The following is a 17,417-nucleotide window of genomic DNA, read 5'->3' as shown; positions in this document are numbered from 1 at the left end:
GACGATGAATTAAGATATGGTTAACTGTAAATGGCTACAAAAGCTCCTTATTCTTCTCCTATTTAAACGTACAAGGATGTGAAACTAATTTGATTTGGACATAACATCAATTCCAATGAGATTCCATGTATAAAATGGATGTTTCATCATAAAATGTCACCATTATTTTATCAACATACTGCAAGAATTGACACTTAAAATACCACAGCAGGGTTAAATGGTTTTTTTTACTCGATTAAATTATTTTCTCAGTTTAATAAAGTATCATCAAATTATCCTAAGAAAAACAATATTGAATCTGACAAATCCGAATAACTCCAGCATTTTCATTCCAGTAAAATTTCTTGTAACATAATAATTAAATATTACTTGCCATAAAGTAAGGACGGGGTAGAAAAGAAGCCAGATAAAAATATACCTGACTCTCGATGGGAAGTTGACTGGTCAAAAGTCGCAAATAATAAGCTAGTTTGTCATGGCTTGTGATTATAATTCCTTCACCACTTTTATCGAACTGCGGCCTCCCAGCACGCCCAAATATCTATAGAAGAATTTTGATCTCATAAGGGCCCGCACCATGCAAAATATAATCGGTTGGAAAAACCAGCAAGCCCTCTTACCTGCATAACATCAAGCATGCCCAGATCTCTCCACCCACCAGCCTTTGGGTCATATATTTGTGTTCCCTGGAGATCTTACAGGCATAAACATCACAAGAAACCAAGCGAAAATAATTGATGTATAACACATAATAATTGAATCAAATACCTAAGTCTTGCAGAAATGATTGATCGATGTGATGAAGTTCAATATTGAAAAAGTTGGGCAACAAATGTGAAATTCCGAAATATATGAAGAAAACAAATGTGAATTCTGAAATGTATGAAGAAACATAAAGACTCCAAATGTAATGAACTCTAAGGATAGCATGGGTAATTGAATACCACGTAAATCTTGAAACAAGTAGGAAAAGATGGGCTTCATTGAGTTAAATAGGCTTGCTTAAAGTATCCTGCTGTGAGCTACACCAATTCTCTCCACGACTACTCTAATTAATGACCAAAGGTAACATCTAATTGGGAAATGGTTGTAAGAAACACATTGTAGGCTTCTGTGGACATTATTCCAGCCAGAAAATCAGTACGGAACTAATGTGTTTGAGCAAAGATTTATGGACCACGAGCCAATCTAAGTAAACAATAAAATGGAGTATTGGCATCCAAAAGATAACATATGCATCAAAGGTTTCGTCACCATTTCAGTGTATCCGAATTGGTAGTTAACTGTGAAACTGATGAGAAACCACTATAAAAGGAATATGATTCAAACTTTGTGTTAAGACTCACGGTCATAAAGACCAAGGGCCGATATAGGCAAACAATTCAGTGGCATTGGGCCTTCGAAAGATAAGATATACATGCAAAGGTGTCTTCAGGATGGATACCAAATTTTAGAGAAAAATATTATTCCTTGGTTAATATGAGAAGTACATTCCTGTGTAAACGAATTACAATTAACTTGTTCAAAAATTTAAAAAAAATACGATTCACACCAAACAAAAAAATACAATTAACACAAGTAGGATTGAGACCAATTTATTCGAACATATATACAATATAAAAATTAGATCTTTTCTATTCACCTAAAAATTTGAAAGTCTTTTTCAAAAAACTTGAAAGTCAATCATGCAATCAAGAACCATTATAAACATAAAGGAGATAGTTTCCGACTCGACATAGTTCCTTGTGTAACAAATTTTGAGCAAAATCATTTTGACTCGTTTAAACAGTGCACACACGTTTCAGAAGAGACCGAAATTCCATTTTGATCACCATGAACACCACATAAGAGAATTGGGCAATAGTGCTGAAGACTGGTTTCATACTCCCCCCACTGGCAAACACATATCCCCCCCCAGATATGTTTTAGGTATGAGTTAAAGAAAAATTGAATGTAAACACTAGCCCGAAAAAATATTGAGCAACAATTGCTTGAGTAGATGACAAAACGAAGTTGGTGGATTTATAAAATTGAGTTCTCCCCATTCCCATAATAAAAAAAAGAAAAAACAGTTGTTCCGGGAGGCAGGAGAGAGTTCAGTGGTAGAGGGAGAGGAGAAAGATATAGAGGACTTCCTAACAGTGACATTAAACTTCAAAGTGAACCGTTGCAATGAACCTTTTTCAGGAGATTGGATGAGCATACAGTACAATGACAATAGTGGCTCTTATACCAGAATAGACATGAAGGACAGAGAGCATAGATGATGGTTATGTGATAAATCATAAAGATAACACAATCCACAACCTTAATCACAACTGTATGAGCTGGCAGATTTACTCCCCATGCCAAAGTTGCTGTGCAAACAAGGACCTAAAATACAGGAAAAAATTTCAGAGAAAGATGCCAATGAAAATCTGAGAGCAGTCAGTTGAATAGTGTGCCATCATACCTTTAAAAGTCCACCAGAGAAGAGCCGCTCAGTCAGTCCTCTGTCAACACGCAACATCCCAGCATGATGGATGCCAATAGCATAGTCAAAGAGTTGGACCAGCTCCTTATTCCTGGACTTCAGAACTTCTTTCTAAATTGAAACAAATAAGTTAGAACACACGTAAAACTTTAAATGGAATGAATGTCAAAAATGAGTAATCAGCAATAGTCCCTTGCCTTAATGAGTCCTGATTGTGGATGAGAGGTGTTTGAAAAAAGCTCGAAATCCTCGTATCTCTTGGCCATTTCAACCTGTAGATTGATTCATGCCATAAAGTTATAAAGTGGTATGTGGAAGATAATTATAAACTAAACATAGCTATTTTCATTATCGTGTATGCATACAGACACCTGTATGTAAGGAGCATATACGTTTGTAATCTTTTCATAAACTTCTTTTAATAGCATCCCGATGAAGCCAGCATATTTGTGAGATTATATACAGAGAGCAATAATCAATTCTTGAAAGCAAACTCAGATTCACATTCATTTGGAAACAGTAAAATTCTTAACTCTAGAGAGAGCATACCTCGAATAAGTTTCACGGTTAACTTTAGCTATTTTAACTCTTTGAGAGTATCTTTACTTGAAACATCAATATTTCAATTCACATTTAGCATTTGACAGGAGATAGGGATCTATGTCCTACTATATTAGTTGATCGATTGGTGCATTAGCCACTCGCAAAAATTTGCACCGGGCAACAAATCAAATTTCATATTGCCACATTTTCTCAAGCATGGTACGGTTTCCCAGTGCTATTCGGCACGTCACTGACCAAACACCATAAACCCTTGTCCCATTTTCTTTTTGGTCATGACAGCTTATTATTTAACCTTGCGGCAAGTGTAACAAAGAGTTCAATCGTAACGAGTACAAGTAAACATGAACGCATTCAAAAACCCTATTGTATATGTTAAAAACGACGTTACCAGGTTTTCAGCGGTTTTTCCAGTATCTTTCCGTGAATGAACAAAAACCATAACCTGATGTCCTCGCCTTATTGAATCAACAACCTGATAAAAGAAAGAATTAGATATTATATACTTATTTTCTCCCAATTACATAGAATTTCGGTGCTCATAAAATAAACCAAACCTTCTTGTAGCATATCTCATTCATCAATTCCTTACGAGCTACAAAATTCGGTTCGGAAATACCAATGTATTGCTGCTCCAGAGGAACTGGGCGGTAGCTTGAATCAAAGAAGAATAGACCAGTATCTGAATTTACCCTTAAAAACTGAGCAACCTAGTAATTTGCAAAGTATCGCCATTGAAATTATTACTTTCGCCAATATTCATGATCCAAATTAGATCAAATAAATGTACTGTCGAAAAATAAGATGTCTAAACTATGACTAAAGCATAGATAAAGAAAGCAACCTCCAAATAATTCGGTAGAGTGGCAGAGAGTCCCACTATACGAATCATACTTTGTGTCGACTCTACCTGTGAAACAAATATCGTCGTTAAACCTCAGGAGGATGCAGTGTGTGTGACATATCACTAAGCAAACCAATGGAGTCACCCCCATGAACTCAAGCTGGACCAAGAGAGAACATCAGGAAAAAAAAGAGCAAGTTTTGATGGTCAAACACTTGGCTTTCCAAGATGTTGAAAACTTCAAGTTCTCTAGCTCGAAAATCAAAATAACATGGAAGACAGTAACCAAATACAGCCCTAAAGCAATAGCTTAATGAAAACAAAAGTCTTGTCATACCAATGTAAGTAGAAATTACTACATGTACCTTTACATGAGTCACTCCAAGAAACTTGATAAAAATTCAATTAGTGACATTTAAAGAAAGGAAACCAACCAGAAATAAATACCTTGATCCAATCTGGAAAATCAAAAGTGGAAAACAAACTACTAGTGCAAAATGCAAATGGTAAAATTTTAAAATAACATTAACAAATGTGGTTCAATCCCTCAATTAATAGTTCACTATGATTACCACAACGCATAAAAGAGCAAGAACTCCCAGTATCCGCCTGAAATTAAATTGCTCATGAAAGGAACTTTTTTTAAAAGCGAGGCCATTTTAATTTAACACTAAAAACCACATGAAAAGGAGGGAGACTAAGCCAATATCTCCCGGTAACTGAAATACATTAGTCCACTGGGATTCACGGTGCACGAAAAGAAAATATTCAAAACTCATTAAGTGACCCTAGAGGATACATAAGTATTGTCATCCTATTCGATCCATCTTGCAAAGAGCTTTGATGCTACTGGGAAGCCTATCTTTTGAGAATTGTTGAAACTTGAAACCAACTTTCTTCGGAAGTCGCGTTCGCTAGAGCACCCACAACATGGTTACCTTCTAGATAGATGTGGGTAAGGTGGACTGGAAATACCAGAAAAATGGAATGAATTATGTTCAAAATGTGATTTAACTCCTGGGCTGTGTGATCAGATTTGATGGTGGTTAGCGAGACAAGCGAATCTGACTCAAGGTAAAAAGGGAAGCAACGATATTGCTCGAAAAGTTCAAATCCAATCATAATAGCCATCAGAGGTTAGTAGGGGTGAGTAAAATTTTGGTTAAACTGAATTAACCGATCAAACCGAACCGGAAATTCGGTTTTTATTTTCAAAAAAATCGGTCAAAGGTCAATTCGGTTCGATTTTGGTTTTCATTTTTTAACCATTGATTAACCGATATTTTAAGTAATATTATTATTTTTATATATTCATATTTGTGTAGTATATGATTTTAACCTTAAAATCCATCAGCCAACAGCCCATCTTGTATTTGTTCCTCGTTCATCTTTGTTGCCAACATCCCATCTCTCACTCTTGTTCGCTCATCGCCGTCATCTACTCATCGGTCATCTCTCGCTGATCTCTATCGCCGACAGTGATCTGTCACCAGTGGAAATTTATGTTTAGTTTTGCTTGGAGACGTCAAATCTTCATCACTTTGTGGTCGAAATAATCATACCATATGAATCCTTGAGATAAGGGCTCCATTCAAACTCGTTTAATTTGCTAGTTTTCGTATCTTTTGGGGCATATTTTCGGGCCAAGACAGATTTTTGTTGGTGATTGAGGGTTTATAATTTGACATATATTACATAAATTGTGAAGTTTTAGGGTGAGAGAAAATAATAAAACAGGGTAAGTAAGAGTATTTGTTCGTGATTGATTAATTCGGCTTGTAAATGCATAAATTCAAAGCTATTTTAGAAGTTTAATTTGTTCATGTTATTGCTTTGTAAAAAGATGATATTGATAGGATTGGATCATGGCTTAACCAATAATCATTGATAGTTAATTCGGTAACCTATTTTTATTCGATTAGGTTTTGATCGGTTTGGGTAAATAAATTGCTCGGTTCGGTTATGAAAAAAAAATTGGTCCGGTTAATTAAAATTTGGTTCAGTCGGTAACCGAACTGACCTAATGCTCACCCCTAGATGTTGGGACCTATGCAAATGGAATCCTGAAATACTAAATGATCACGAATGATACCACCAATAGAAAATTCACAAAGATTTCCATGAGAACAACCGCCTATGTTGAGTTTGAAAGTGCCAAACTGTGTCTCATTCCATCTAATCGCAGTCGGATGAATAACTCTTTCCATAGATAACAGACTTTCTTCTAGGGCAAAAGTCCATTTTTGTGGTGGCAAGCGAGTACAGCATTACATTTTTGTGGTAAACACATACCGATGTGCATAGTTATTTAAACAAATATCAAAATAGCATGTGCACCTAGTCAAGTCCCTGTGTTGATTTTTCAGTAGTATGTTTTCTCCACTTTAATCTCCAAACGATGTTAGAAATCATTGGTGCAATAAGCTGGAAACCCATTATTTCCACCATATAATCTAATTTGTATTCTGAACATTATTGGTTCAGAAAGAACCAACAATAATGCTAGAAAAGGAGTGGTAGGAATGTATTGAAAATTACAATTTCTCGAATTACTAAAATGTCCACCATTACAAGATAGCAGTTCAATCAATGTTCATCAATTTGTAATGGTTCAAAATTTGCTTAACACTATGTGGACACATAAAGTGGTCCCATCAAGGAAAAAGATTAAATATAAATTGTACAATGACGAGGCAAAGTTAGGAATTTAATACTGTTGAAAATACATAAAGGATTTACAAAGATTATATCAGACTAATTTTGGGATTTTGTTTTTAGGAGATTTGTTAGATAAGATTAAGTCCTAATTATGTGGTGATTGATTCGCAACATTTACTTGTATAACTATTGTATTGAACTCAGTAGAAAATTAATGAGAAATTTTCTTCTCTCAAATTTACATACATTGATGAAGATCATGGCATACGAAAGACTCAGAGAAGTTTTAAACAAAGAATAGGACAGACAAGAACGAGGAAAAACTCTTCACCCACTAACACAGAAGAGGAGATCAAACAGAACCTAAAATGTCGTGGCTGTCACCAATTCGCTAAACATTCAAAAAAAATACCTACCACTCAAGTTGGAGGAAACTAAAACAAAAAGTAAGTTTGGGATAAGAAATTATCAAACTTCAAACATGAAAATGAGCTTCAGCCTTATGGTTTCATAATTTTTCTCAATGACATTTCATCAAAGGTTCGCTTCTTTTCTTTTCTTTTCTTTTCAGTCATTATTTTTAATATACCTTTTAACCACTCCTAAAACAACTACATAATTGTATTTCATGGCGCCACACAGCCACACCACTAGCCAAATGCAATTTATGATCAAATTTCAAAATATTCCAAACACTATAGCAAAGTTGTTTTTTTACATAATAACTATCGAAAAGGTAAGCATACATGATGAGACATCCTTTCATCCAGTACTCTCTTACTTGACAAGACCACAATCCCAGACAATGATCCACCAGAAACCACAACAAACTTGCATCATATTTTCAAATTCAACTTCTGAAATACATTTCAAAGAAATATTTCAACAAAAACACCGAAAACATAACATACATTATCAAAACTTATTTGATTAGAGCTAGGTTTGACTCCTATTACGTAAGCAAAGAACTACAAGCATTCACCATTGTAGGACATAGGGTGTTTCTAAGAATGTGAAGAATTTTCAACTTGACAGGCACCCATGTTCTCCATTTATTAGCTTGAAGGAATAAATTCAAAGAAAGTGCATAAAATTACAGCACGTATAAAATCTTAAAAACCGAGTAACATAATATAAAGAAAGAAATATGAGCGAAATCCAACTAATATAAAGTATGATATACCTGACGAAGAGTGCGAGCTACCAACGCCTCTATTACAGGACCCCTATCATCATTCAAGAGATGTACTTCATCAATGATTAGGAGCTTCACCAGCATAGATAGAGACATATCACTACTTTTACGAGTGATAACATCCCATTTTTCAGGTGTTGTCACAATCATCTGAATCACACATAAAATAACACTAAGAAAAATTAAAGGAGCATATAATGCACAAATTCTATAAGCAAAACATAACAAATGACAAAAGTAACAAGAATCAAAACTGACGGTCATATGAACAACAAATCACCTGAGTTTCTTCAAGTTCATTTTTAGAAAGTTGCATGTCACCAGTAAGTTCTCTCACGGTTATATTTAGTGGAGACAAGCGATGGCTGAACGCTGATGTAACCTCTGCAGCTAGTGCCTAAAAAAGCATATACATGATCTTTAGTTATTGTAAAAACAGCATGGTCAATAATTATGGAATTTTACCTTCATGGGAGCAACATAAACAATCTTAAATTCATCCTTGTGCAAATAGCCATCTCTTAAGTGTTGTCCTATCTATCAAAATGATAGGTGAGATTAATGAAAATAGCGTAAGTAGAAAACTTATCATAATGAATAACATCAAGCAAGCACCTCCATTGTACTAACCATCCAAATATATTTGTAAAACAGAGGAGAAAAATTACACTGGTTAATTAGAATAAAAATAAAAAGATGATGAATTTAACTTGAAAAGTAGATGTCAACTTTCTGATGGCATATTAAGTCCACGGATTTCGACCAAACAACCTAAAAAGGAATTTAATTCCTTTTTAATTTTTGAAGAAGGTAACGTAGAATGGTTTGTTTGTCAAATGGAAGATGTAGCCTTTCTGAGCTGCAACTTCTTTTGGCTTCTATGAACGATACATGGAATAGCTAATGTAAAATGGTTTATTTGTCAAATGGAAGATGCTTGCTTAAGGTAAAGGTCTCGTTGACAAACTGATAGTGTTAACAGGCTAGAAGAAAGCAAATGATATTGTTTATAATAATGCGAGAACGAGAAATGTAATTGCATAAAAGAAGCATTGACCTTTACATCATTAGCAAAATGTGAAATCTATTAGACTTTATTAAACATTCCATTGCCTACATGTTTTATTCTCATGCAACAATTTTGTGATGTTGAGAGACTAAAACTAATGCAAGATATTGAAGTTTTGATATAAAATACCTTTAAATTGATACATGTCATTTGAAGAGTTTACTTTATATTACTTGTCAATCTCTTAACTCTGAAGAAGAGTACTTTGTCGCTAAAAGGGAATGTTGATCAATTTGAGTTATAAGGGTGCATGAATTATCCTTTATACCAACTTTAGATGCTCGTATTTTAAGTACATCATGAAAAATTAGAGTTTTTATCCGGTTAAAGAAGACTAGTAGTCACTTGTCAGTTTATACAATAGAAGTATTTCATTCTTCCATTCTCTCATTGATAATTACCCTAAAAGGCTAAACTCATGGTCTACGGCAATTTATTATTTTAATTTTTAATAGTCACTTGATTTTTCCTCTAACATGAGTCTCTTGCATCAAGGGTACAATCAGCACTGAAGTATTTGCTCAACAGTCTCATCACCCAGTTTTCTTGCTCCAAATCAGCGCAAATGAAATACAAGATATAAAAACAGCAATCTATCATATCAAAGAAAGAAAGGGGAGGCACACCTCATGCAAAATAGATATCATGGCGATATTGGTTTTCCCAGCACCAGTTGGAGCACAGACCTGTAAGAAAAACAAACAATATTGGCGATGGTAAAGGTTTATTTCCTGGAATAGCTACAATTAAGCAACACCACATGGAAAAAATTTCACCAGTATATTTTCATTACTGAAGAAAGCTTTTTGGTATATTCTGCTCTGGATGCGATTCAAAGATTTGTACCCATGGAAAGCAGCTTGTGCAAAATCATCTAACTCCTTTATTTCAATCTGTCCAGTAAACAAAAGCTGTAAGATGAAATGAAACTTCCAAAAGTGACAACCTAAATCACAAATTGAGCCACGATTCTTGGGGAATGAAAACTAAAAAAAAGGTAATAATGCACTGCAAGATTCTGAGGGAATGAGAACTTAAAAAAAGTAATTGATGGTATTAAGGCTATGAGTTAATTTTGTAATCAGTTGGATTACCATAATCCAAATGCAAGGGGTTTCTATTTAACTGTTCATTGTGCCTACTAAGGCCTTAAACCTTAATGAAAGTAAGAATATTATCTTTGGCTTATTTAACATGCCAAATTAGAGTTGTCTCACTTATCAGATGCAAATTAATTTTGTCTTCAACCTGATATTAATAAATAAAAGTCGGTGCAAATCACCCTGACTCTTACACTATTATGTACAGTATAGAAAATTAAGCACAGAACAGTGCCAATTTGATCCAAATGGTATGCTAAAACACGTACAAGAAAAACTGTCTGCTTTTCAAGTGTAATCACTACAGCACTTATCACCCCTGCAAATATTGATTTTAACCAGAACACTAAGTTCTACACATACCAGCTTCTCCCCAGGTTTCATCGGTGCAGTAGGCGTGGCAGGAATAGTGACTTCTTCATATCCCTTATAATGCTTTCTCGCCGTGCCCTGAGGAAGGGCAGTCGCAGCAAGCTGAGGCCCATCACCGTATCCCACAAGATCATCAAAAAGACTTTTCGTCTCACTTGCTTGAAGTAGGGAACTAAATGTCAGAGAAGAAAAATCATTCTCCATCCCATGATCAGTCCCGCGCCTATTCTTTTTGTCCTCCTTGCGACGAAGTTTATCAATTTGTCGTTCAGACTCTGTTTGTACAGTTACCTGTAAACATGAAAAATAGGTTTTCAGGTGTCATATTCAGTACTCCGCTGTTAACAAACACGAGAAGCTTTAAGCTTACGAAAACAAACAGAATTTGACTTACTTACCTGAGTAGCGTAACTAGGCATCCGTGGTTGCATGCTTGAGGCTGATTTGTCGGATTTGAGTACAGTAAGTCCACGATGAATACTATCAACAAGTTCTTTTCTATGCTGAGATCGAAGAAAAAGTTCACAGGGTTAAAGAGATGACTATTTTTCCAAACAAGTTTCATGAATTATTAAAATGAATGGAACATATTGCTCCATGATCGTCATGATTCATCATGGTCGGAAACATCATCTTGAAGGAGATATCAAGTCTAATTGACAGAAAAATATTCGATAATACATTAACAACCCGTTTTTTACCTCTTAAAATAGTAATTGACCAAAATGTGAAGCAGAACATGCTCGATCAGCTAAACTAATACAATACATAAGATCGAAGTAAGGTTGTTAATACCATGATAAGGTCTTGAACAATTTCAAATGAGCCATCACCAACAAGATCCAGTAAATCACCAGCTATCTTCATGTTAAATCACGATGAAGTAAGAACATGGACATTCTGAAACTTGCTCAAAAAGTACAATCAGAGCACATAAGCGCTACCAATATCATCAAGGTACCTCATCACCTGGTTTCTCTGAGTCAAGAACCTGGCAAATGGTCATTGCCAGCTCATCTTGAGGGAAATGTGAAGTGCTTTCACTAACAATTTTGTCACATGCATCCCGCAACCATTCTAGATCAAAGTTACCTTCATTAACGGGACGGAAGCTTTCTGAACCACCATAATCAGACCATCCCTCAGGTTGAGAAAAAGACGTGCTAGTTTCATCCACTGTGGTTTCTCCACGCTCCAAGGCAGAATCAACTAGAAACCGGGCAGGAGGTTGGAAAGCAAAGTCTGCACCAAATTCCAACTCCTTGTCACCTACACTCGTCGATTCTGGAATATCCATGGTCTTCTGCTCATTCTTCTGTGAACCAGAAAGTATATCTACCAGGGATGCAACTTTTTGTAAATTTGCATCTGGAACAGCGTGGCCAAAAAAATTTTCCAATTCAAACCTGAATCATGAAAAGAACACAAGAAAATAGTCTGAGAAAATATATAAACTAATTACCAACAAAACCATAATTTGTGTACCATTGGCAATCAGTTAACCATGTAACTAGTTTTGATAGACATACATCGAATACAGGGGGTCATATGGAGATCAAAATATTTACAAGACTGAAAGATTCAATAAGAAAGCCACTCGATGACACCATTAACAATTCTTAAATGGAAGTATCAAGCTCTTCCCTTTTGACGCAATTCTCTCTCTCAACCCTTCTACTTCTGCCTGAAATAGTATGCTTACATTCTCATGGCATTGAAACTTATATTTTTGTTGGAACGGCTAACGGATTGGCAACATTGTATGAAACATATTAATGCACGATGTAGATGCAACATATGGTCAACGCCGCAGTTCATAGACAATAAGTGGACCCAAAGTCTGAAATCTCACTTGAACAAGAACAGTTACTCAGTAAGAGCAAAGAGGCTAGTCAAGCTATTTGTGTCTCAATAATATTAAAAAAAATGCTTAGATGCCAGATCATTAATGCACAGCTACTCTTCAAAAACAAAAAACACAACGAATGTAAAATGAAAACAAAGTTTCCCCCAGTTATTGACAATCCAAACCAAGTTTTCTCTATCTCATCAACTTGAAGTTCAATAGTAAGCAACTAATTCACCACTCCAGATACTCTTGATCTTTTTGGCCATCCAAGTTATTATCTACTGTGCAACAAAGGATCATTCACATGCTTATGCTTATAACCCAAACACTATCTCAAATCTAAAGTAGTCAATGGGTAAAGTTTCAAAAACCATGAGCAATATACAACTTCTGAGCTCTTCGACTTATATAACCACGAAAAAACCATCACTATACAAACTTCCCCATAAATAATTACAAAATCAAAATCCTTACTTTTTATCAGAAAAACTCTCGCAGCTCCCACCCTCTTTGTTGTCAGAGGTGACTTCAAATAGATGATAAATATACAATGCCACTTCATGAAATTCCTCTGACACCACCTCACCGCCCATCAACTCAACGACTGCAGCAATATATTGTTTGTATGCTTGTCGTACTTCAGCAGATGCTGCAGACATATGACATGTAACATAGACACATAAAATATAATATCATCGTTGCCATATAATCAAATTTTCAAAATTAAGAAAAAAATATTCCTATATTCCCCAAACTCTTCACCAAACTTGTCACGTTCCAAAGAGTCGGTAGCGATTACGAAATATGGTAACAATCCACAATGAAATAGGATCGGTTATAAATCGCATATTAAAGTATTCATTCCGTCAACTAGCAAATAAATGTGAATATTCACACGCTTGATGCGCAAATATAATACGAAATTCGCTCAGTGAGTGTGCAGAGGGAGACCTTACCTTCGTCCCATCGATACACAATCTTACGAGCAAGCTCCCACTCTCCATGCAAAGCCGCGGAACTAGTGCATCAAAGAGAAATTAAATGTCACTCCAGAAGCATAACCAACGATCCCAGAAATTGGTAAATAAAACATAAGAAATGAATTAAAGTTTATATTCACAAACCTAGAGTTCTTGAGGCTTCTGAGAACGGATTTTCGATTGAGATAAGCTTGGTCAACATCAAAAGGCAGTCGAAGTGAATTGGTTAAGCGCGGGAGATCGACCAACATTTTCTCTTTCAAGAAGTGCGAATCAACGCGATGTCAAGGTGCAATCAAGCGTTGTGTTCCACCCTGAAGGTTAGAGCAAAAGATTTTATGGTGGCAAAAGACAATGAGAAACTGATGGGTTTAGGCCACGGAACTGACAAATCTTGGATGATTAATTATTAAAAATATAATTATTAAGTAATAAGTATATATAAATTATATATATACTAATATTAATGCTGGTAATAAAAATGGATTTTGATGTTTGTTGATGACTGAGATGTCATCATTTTATCGCTGTTGGTGACAATGCAAATATCTTCGTACAATTGAAAATTATGAACAAATGATATATGAATTTTACAAGTTAAAATTCTCTAGTGTTAATCGGACTTCGTAACAGCGCCTGGATTCTATGTGATTTAAGTGGAGACTAAGTGTCGTTAGACAGATTCCACAATATCAACATAATAAGATGAAGTTTTATGTGTTACAACAAACATACAAATTGTATTTTTTGTTAGACTTTTATTCAAAACTTATAAAAAATATTTTTCATTTTTTTAACTGAACTTTTAATTAAATTAAAAGCTCAACAAACTTATAAAAAAAAACCCCAAAATTAATTAATTAAATTTTGGCCACCTAATTAACCGTTAGACTAGCTCACTAGTACTTTATGACTGCGGTCGGCCAAATGTCTAAGCCGGTTAGAACGTCTAACCGTTTAGGTTAACTCACTAGTACTTTATGACTGAGGGACGTGGACGCACCCACCCACCCTCGCCTCTTGTCGCTGAGTGTAATACAATGTCTTCCGGGTCCATGGTGATTAGTGGCTCAAATCTACAATACAAAATTTTCCATAAATATTTTTTAAATAATTTCAATATATATTTGTATAGCTATGAAATAATACAAGTAAATGTTGAATCTATGTTGCAATTATAGTATAATATGTATATAAATAGAAATGACTTATCACCGAAGCCTTGGTTTTTTCCGCTTTCGATTTCAGATGAGGTTACAGTGTTACACCAGTCAAAATCAAAGTAATCAAAAGCCACAACGTTCACACTACATACGCTTCTAAAAGTTCGTTGATATTATGATAAAAGTACACGTGCAAAATCATTGTTATATCTGATACGATCTCGAAAATCAACCACCATTTACAAAAACTGCTCCAAAAGAAGTCCTGCAAATACGAGTAATATAGATAACCAAAAGATGAATCTTTGGGATAGTCGAATTCCTCCTCGACTGACGTCGTTGTTCATTCCTGATGGCCCTAATCCGTTGTTTGCCCGTCCTAATATCCCTGAAGGAGTTGTTATAAGTGGCAAGCCGCCATTTGTTGTGGTGGTCGTTATTGGGGTGGTGGAGGCGGAACTAGAAAATCAACAACAAAAGTGAGTCACAAGTTATTGGTTTATAAGCGTAATACAATCATATCATCTCACATGAAAATGAAGAAATGCCTCGTCAAAAAAGGCAAGGTTTGAGCATTCGCGACATAGCTAGTCAAGTTCCGAGGCAAGTTCAGCAAGGGGCTAGCTAGACCATAATGAGACAAGCTGTTAAATGCAAACGACTTATTCATATTAATTAAGCATTGAGACTGAGCTTTAGCCATTATGTTCTCACATAGTTTCTCTTTATAATGACTGGAGTTCGAGTCCTCCCATTCCAAGATTAAGATATAAAAAAATATTTTTCCTACTTTTATAAAAATGATCAATCAAATTATATGACGGACATAAAATATACTTTTATAAAAATATCATATTCACCCACTTTAAACGAAAATATGGCGGAACATAAAATATACCACTTCACAATCACAATTATATGGTCAGTCACAAGGACAGGTACGATTATTAATGGCCATTAAATGTTGAAATATCGACCGAAACTTTTTTTGCCCTGGGGTGCAATGAAATACCCTAAAGCAAAAAAAAGGAAGAAAATAAAGTAGCAAAAGGAACAAAAATGTGTTGGCCACTTTATAGAAAGTGTAAAAAGTTTTTGTAATATCTTATGTTATCTTATGTTACCACAAATTTTTTTTAACAAATGGCCTTTGAGGTTTTCTTACTCTAGTCATAATTTATTTCTACCAACATTAAATTGTGTAAAAGCTAAAGCTTTTGCATACTCCTTTCAAATTCCAATATCTTTGTTCTTTATCCGAGAATTCAGCATTTTTATTTGAGAATAATTGGGATCGAATGGTGAGTAAGCATATATAGGACCATTTCTCCAGACATATATATATACGGCAAATGGTGGATAAAAAATATATAGGAAAGAAATTAGATGGCGTGGGGGCAGTCGGGGATTGAAGAGTACTAACTAGGGTCCGAAGAGACGACATTGGCGGTGCCGGTGAAATTACAGGCGGCGGGTTCCTGCCGATTTTTTTGGAAATAACTGTTAACGGCATAACTGCAGTGAGCTTTGACGGTGTTGGGTTTGAAACAGGATCCATTTTGATGGGTCGGGTTGCAATCCACTCCGGCTCCACATGCATAGTCCAGTGTCTTTTGCAAAGTTGCGTCACTTATCCCATCCTGGCAAACGCACCAACTGCCAGCTACAATTGATTATTAACGTATTATTGTTTTGTTGGGTGGTTGTAAAAATTTCTAGAAGTGGAAAAAAGATCCAAGAAAGTTGATGATCGGATTTCGAGGTTTAGTTTACTAACAATGCAATCTGAAAGAGATGCAATGAATCTGTAGTCTGTACTCGTGCCTTAATAATCAAGATTTGGAGGAGCTTAATTAGCTTGTTACCCAGTATTTGTTTCTGTACGTGTGGAAATAAAAATCTTTTTATCAAAGTTATTTTTCTTTCGTAAACATATAAGCTAAATGGTGGAACAACACTAGAGTAGATTTGAAGAAGAAGAAGAAGAATCGAACATATATATATATATATATTACCTTCCTCCCATTAAATATTTTATCTAATTTAACCTAACATATTAATCAAGCATTTCAGAAACTCCATAACTGTTTACAACCGAGAGTAACGTCATTTCGGTAAAATCTTGCATTTTCTTCTTCTAATTAATTCGTATGTTTCATGTCTTTTGATGCAACTCAGAAAAATGGGATAGAATTAGTGTTTATTCTCGAGTTGGGAATCTTCTCTCCATAAATACGATCGAGTTGCACACACACTCAAACAACAAACACGTGAATTAGACGTTGTAAGAGTTTTTCGATATGACCACTCTAATGCTCAAGTTTCTATCGGACGTGGTTTTGCTTAATTTATAAAATTCTTAACATTAAATTATATTGTTGTACACATAATAACAAATAACTTTGTTTTATTTTTAAAATTTACTGTTATTAATTTTTTACAAAATACATAAAAAAAATTCGAGTGTTCAAACTTTTATTAATCCAACACAAAATTCCCCAAAAATAACTATCATTATATTAACTTGTATAAAATATATAAAAAGTTCTTCCATTTTTCAATTAAATAAAATATAATCAAATTTATAACAAATTGTAGAATTCATTCGTTATTGCACTAAATTTTAATTCCAAAAATCAAAATAACAAAAGCNTTTAAAAAAATTATTGATCTATATATCAAATTAAACATAAGATCAACTTAAACTGCTCCCAGTCATTATATGCCCTACAAATAATGATCAATCTTAAAATGTAATTATTACAATGAAATTAGTTAGCTAGCATTTATTTGGGGTAATTTTGACCATTAATTAGATTTTAAAAAAAGTAAGTTTAAGTGTGGTTAAAAATTTAAGAAGTGTTATTATTGTCGAAAAATTATTTAAAAATGTGAAAAATATTTGTGTTGAAAATGTGAATGTTGAATGTTGAAAATTAGGTAAAATTAGGTGTTGAATATTGAAAATTAGTGTGTGATGATGTAGGTAATGATGTATTTTATTTTTGGATTATTTGTAAAAATTCTATAAATAGATCTCTCATTTATGAAGAAAATCACAATTGAGTTGAGAGAAAAATATTATAAAGTGTGTAGTGTGATAATTTTAAGAGTTTGAGATTTTTACTTTTTACCGTAAATTTTTACTTTTTC

At 34.5% G+C, this 17,417-nt stretch overlaps 1 protein-coding gene across 1 annotated transcript in view; it reads right to left on the bottom strand.

Annotated features, from left to right (window-relative positions):
• Window positions 1-13,491, bottom strand: part of LOC140957231 (DExH-box ATP-dependent RNA helicase DExH14) — a 39,129-nt gene extending 25,638 nt beyond the window's left edge. Inside the window, exons 1-20 of the mRNA XM_073414363.1 lie at window positions 13,246-13,491; window positions 13,078-13,139; window positions 12,596-12,770; window positions 11,234-11,678; window positions 11,068-11,133; window positions 10,671-10,775; window positions 10,264-10,563; window positions 9,577-9,693; window positions 9,427-9,486; window positions 8,197-8,268; window positions 8,012-8,128; window positions 7,720-7,881; window positions 3,879-3,944; window positions 3,592-3,744; window positions 3,426-3,509; window positions 2,671-2,745; window positions 2,453-2,584; window positions 2,308-2,373; window positions 621-686; window positions 419-541 (exon numbers count right to left, since the gene is read on the bottom strand). Of these exons, the coding sequence (XP_073270464.1) occupies window positions 419-541; window positions 621-686; window positions 2,308-2,373; window positions 2,453-2,584; window positions 2,671-2,745; window positions 3,426-3,509; window positions 3,592-3,744; window positions 3,879-3,944; window positions 7,720-7,881; window positions 8,012-8,128; window positions 8,197-8,268; window positions 9,427-9,486; window positions 9,577-9,693; window positions 10,264-10,563; window positions 10,671-10,775; window positions 11,068-11,133; window positions 11,234-11,678; window positions 12,596-12,770; window positions 13,078-13,139; window positions 13,246-13,352 (2,553 nt within the window). The 5' untranslated portion in view covers window positions 13,353-13,491. The remainder of the gene's footprint in view (window positions 1-418; window positions 542-620; window positions 687-2,307; window positions 2,374-2,452; window positions 2,585-2,670; window positions 2,746-3,425; window positions 3,510-3,591; window positions 3,745-3,878; window positions 3,945-7,719; window positions 7,882-8,011; window positions 8,129-8,196; window positions 8,269-9,426; window positions 9,487-9,576; window positions 9,694-10,263; window positions 10,564-10,670; window positions 10,776-11,067; window positions 11,134-11,233; window positions 11,679-12,595; window positions 12,771-13,077; window positions 13,140-13,245) is intronic.
• Between the last annotated feature and the right edge of the window lie 3,926 nt (window positions 13,492-17,417).

The sequence above is a fragment of the Primulina huaijiensis genome, chromosome 14 (genome assembly GCF_012295235.1).
Source record: "Primulina huaijiensis isolate GDHJ02 chromosome 14, ASM1229523v2, whole genome shotgun sequence".
In the NCBI taxonomy this organism is placed as follows: domain Eukaryota; kingdom Viridiplantae; phylum Streptophyta; class Magnoliopsida; order Lamiales; family Gesneriaceae; genus Primulina; species Primulina huaijiensis.
This window is presented reverse-complemented; position numbering and strand designations above follow the sequence as displayed.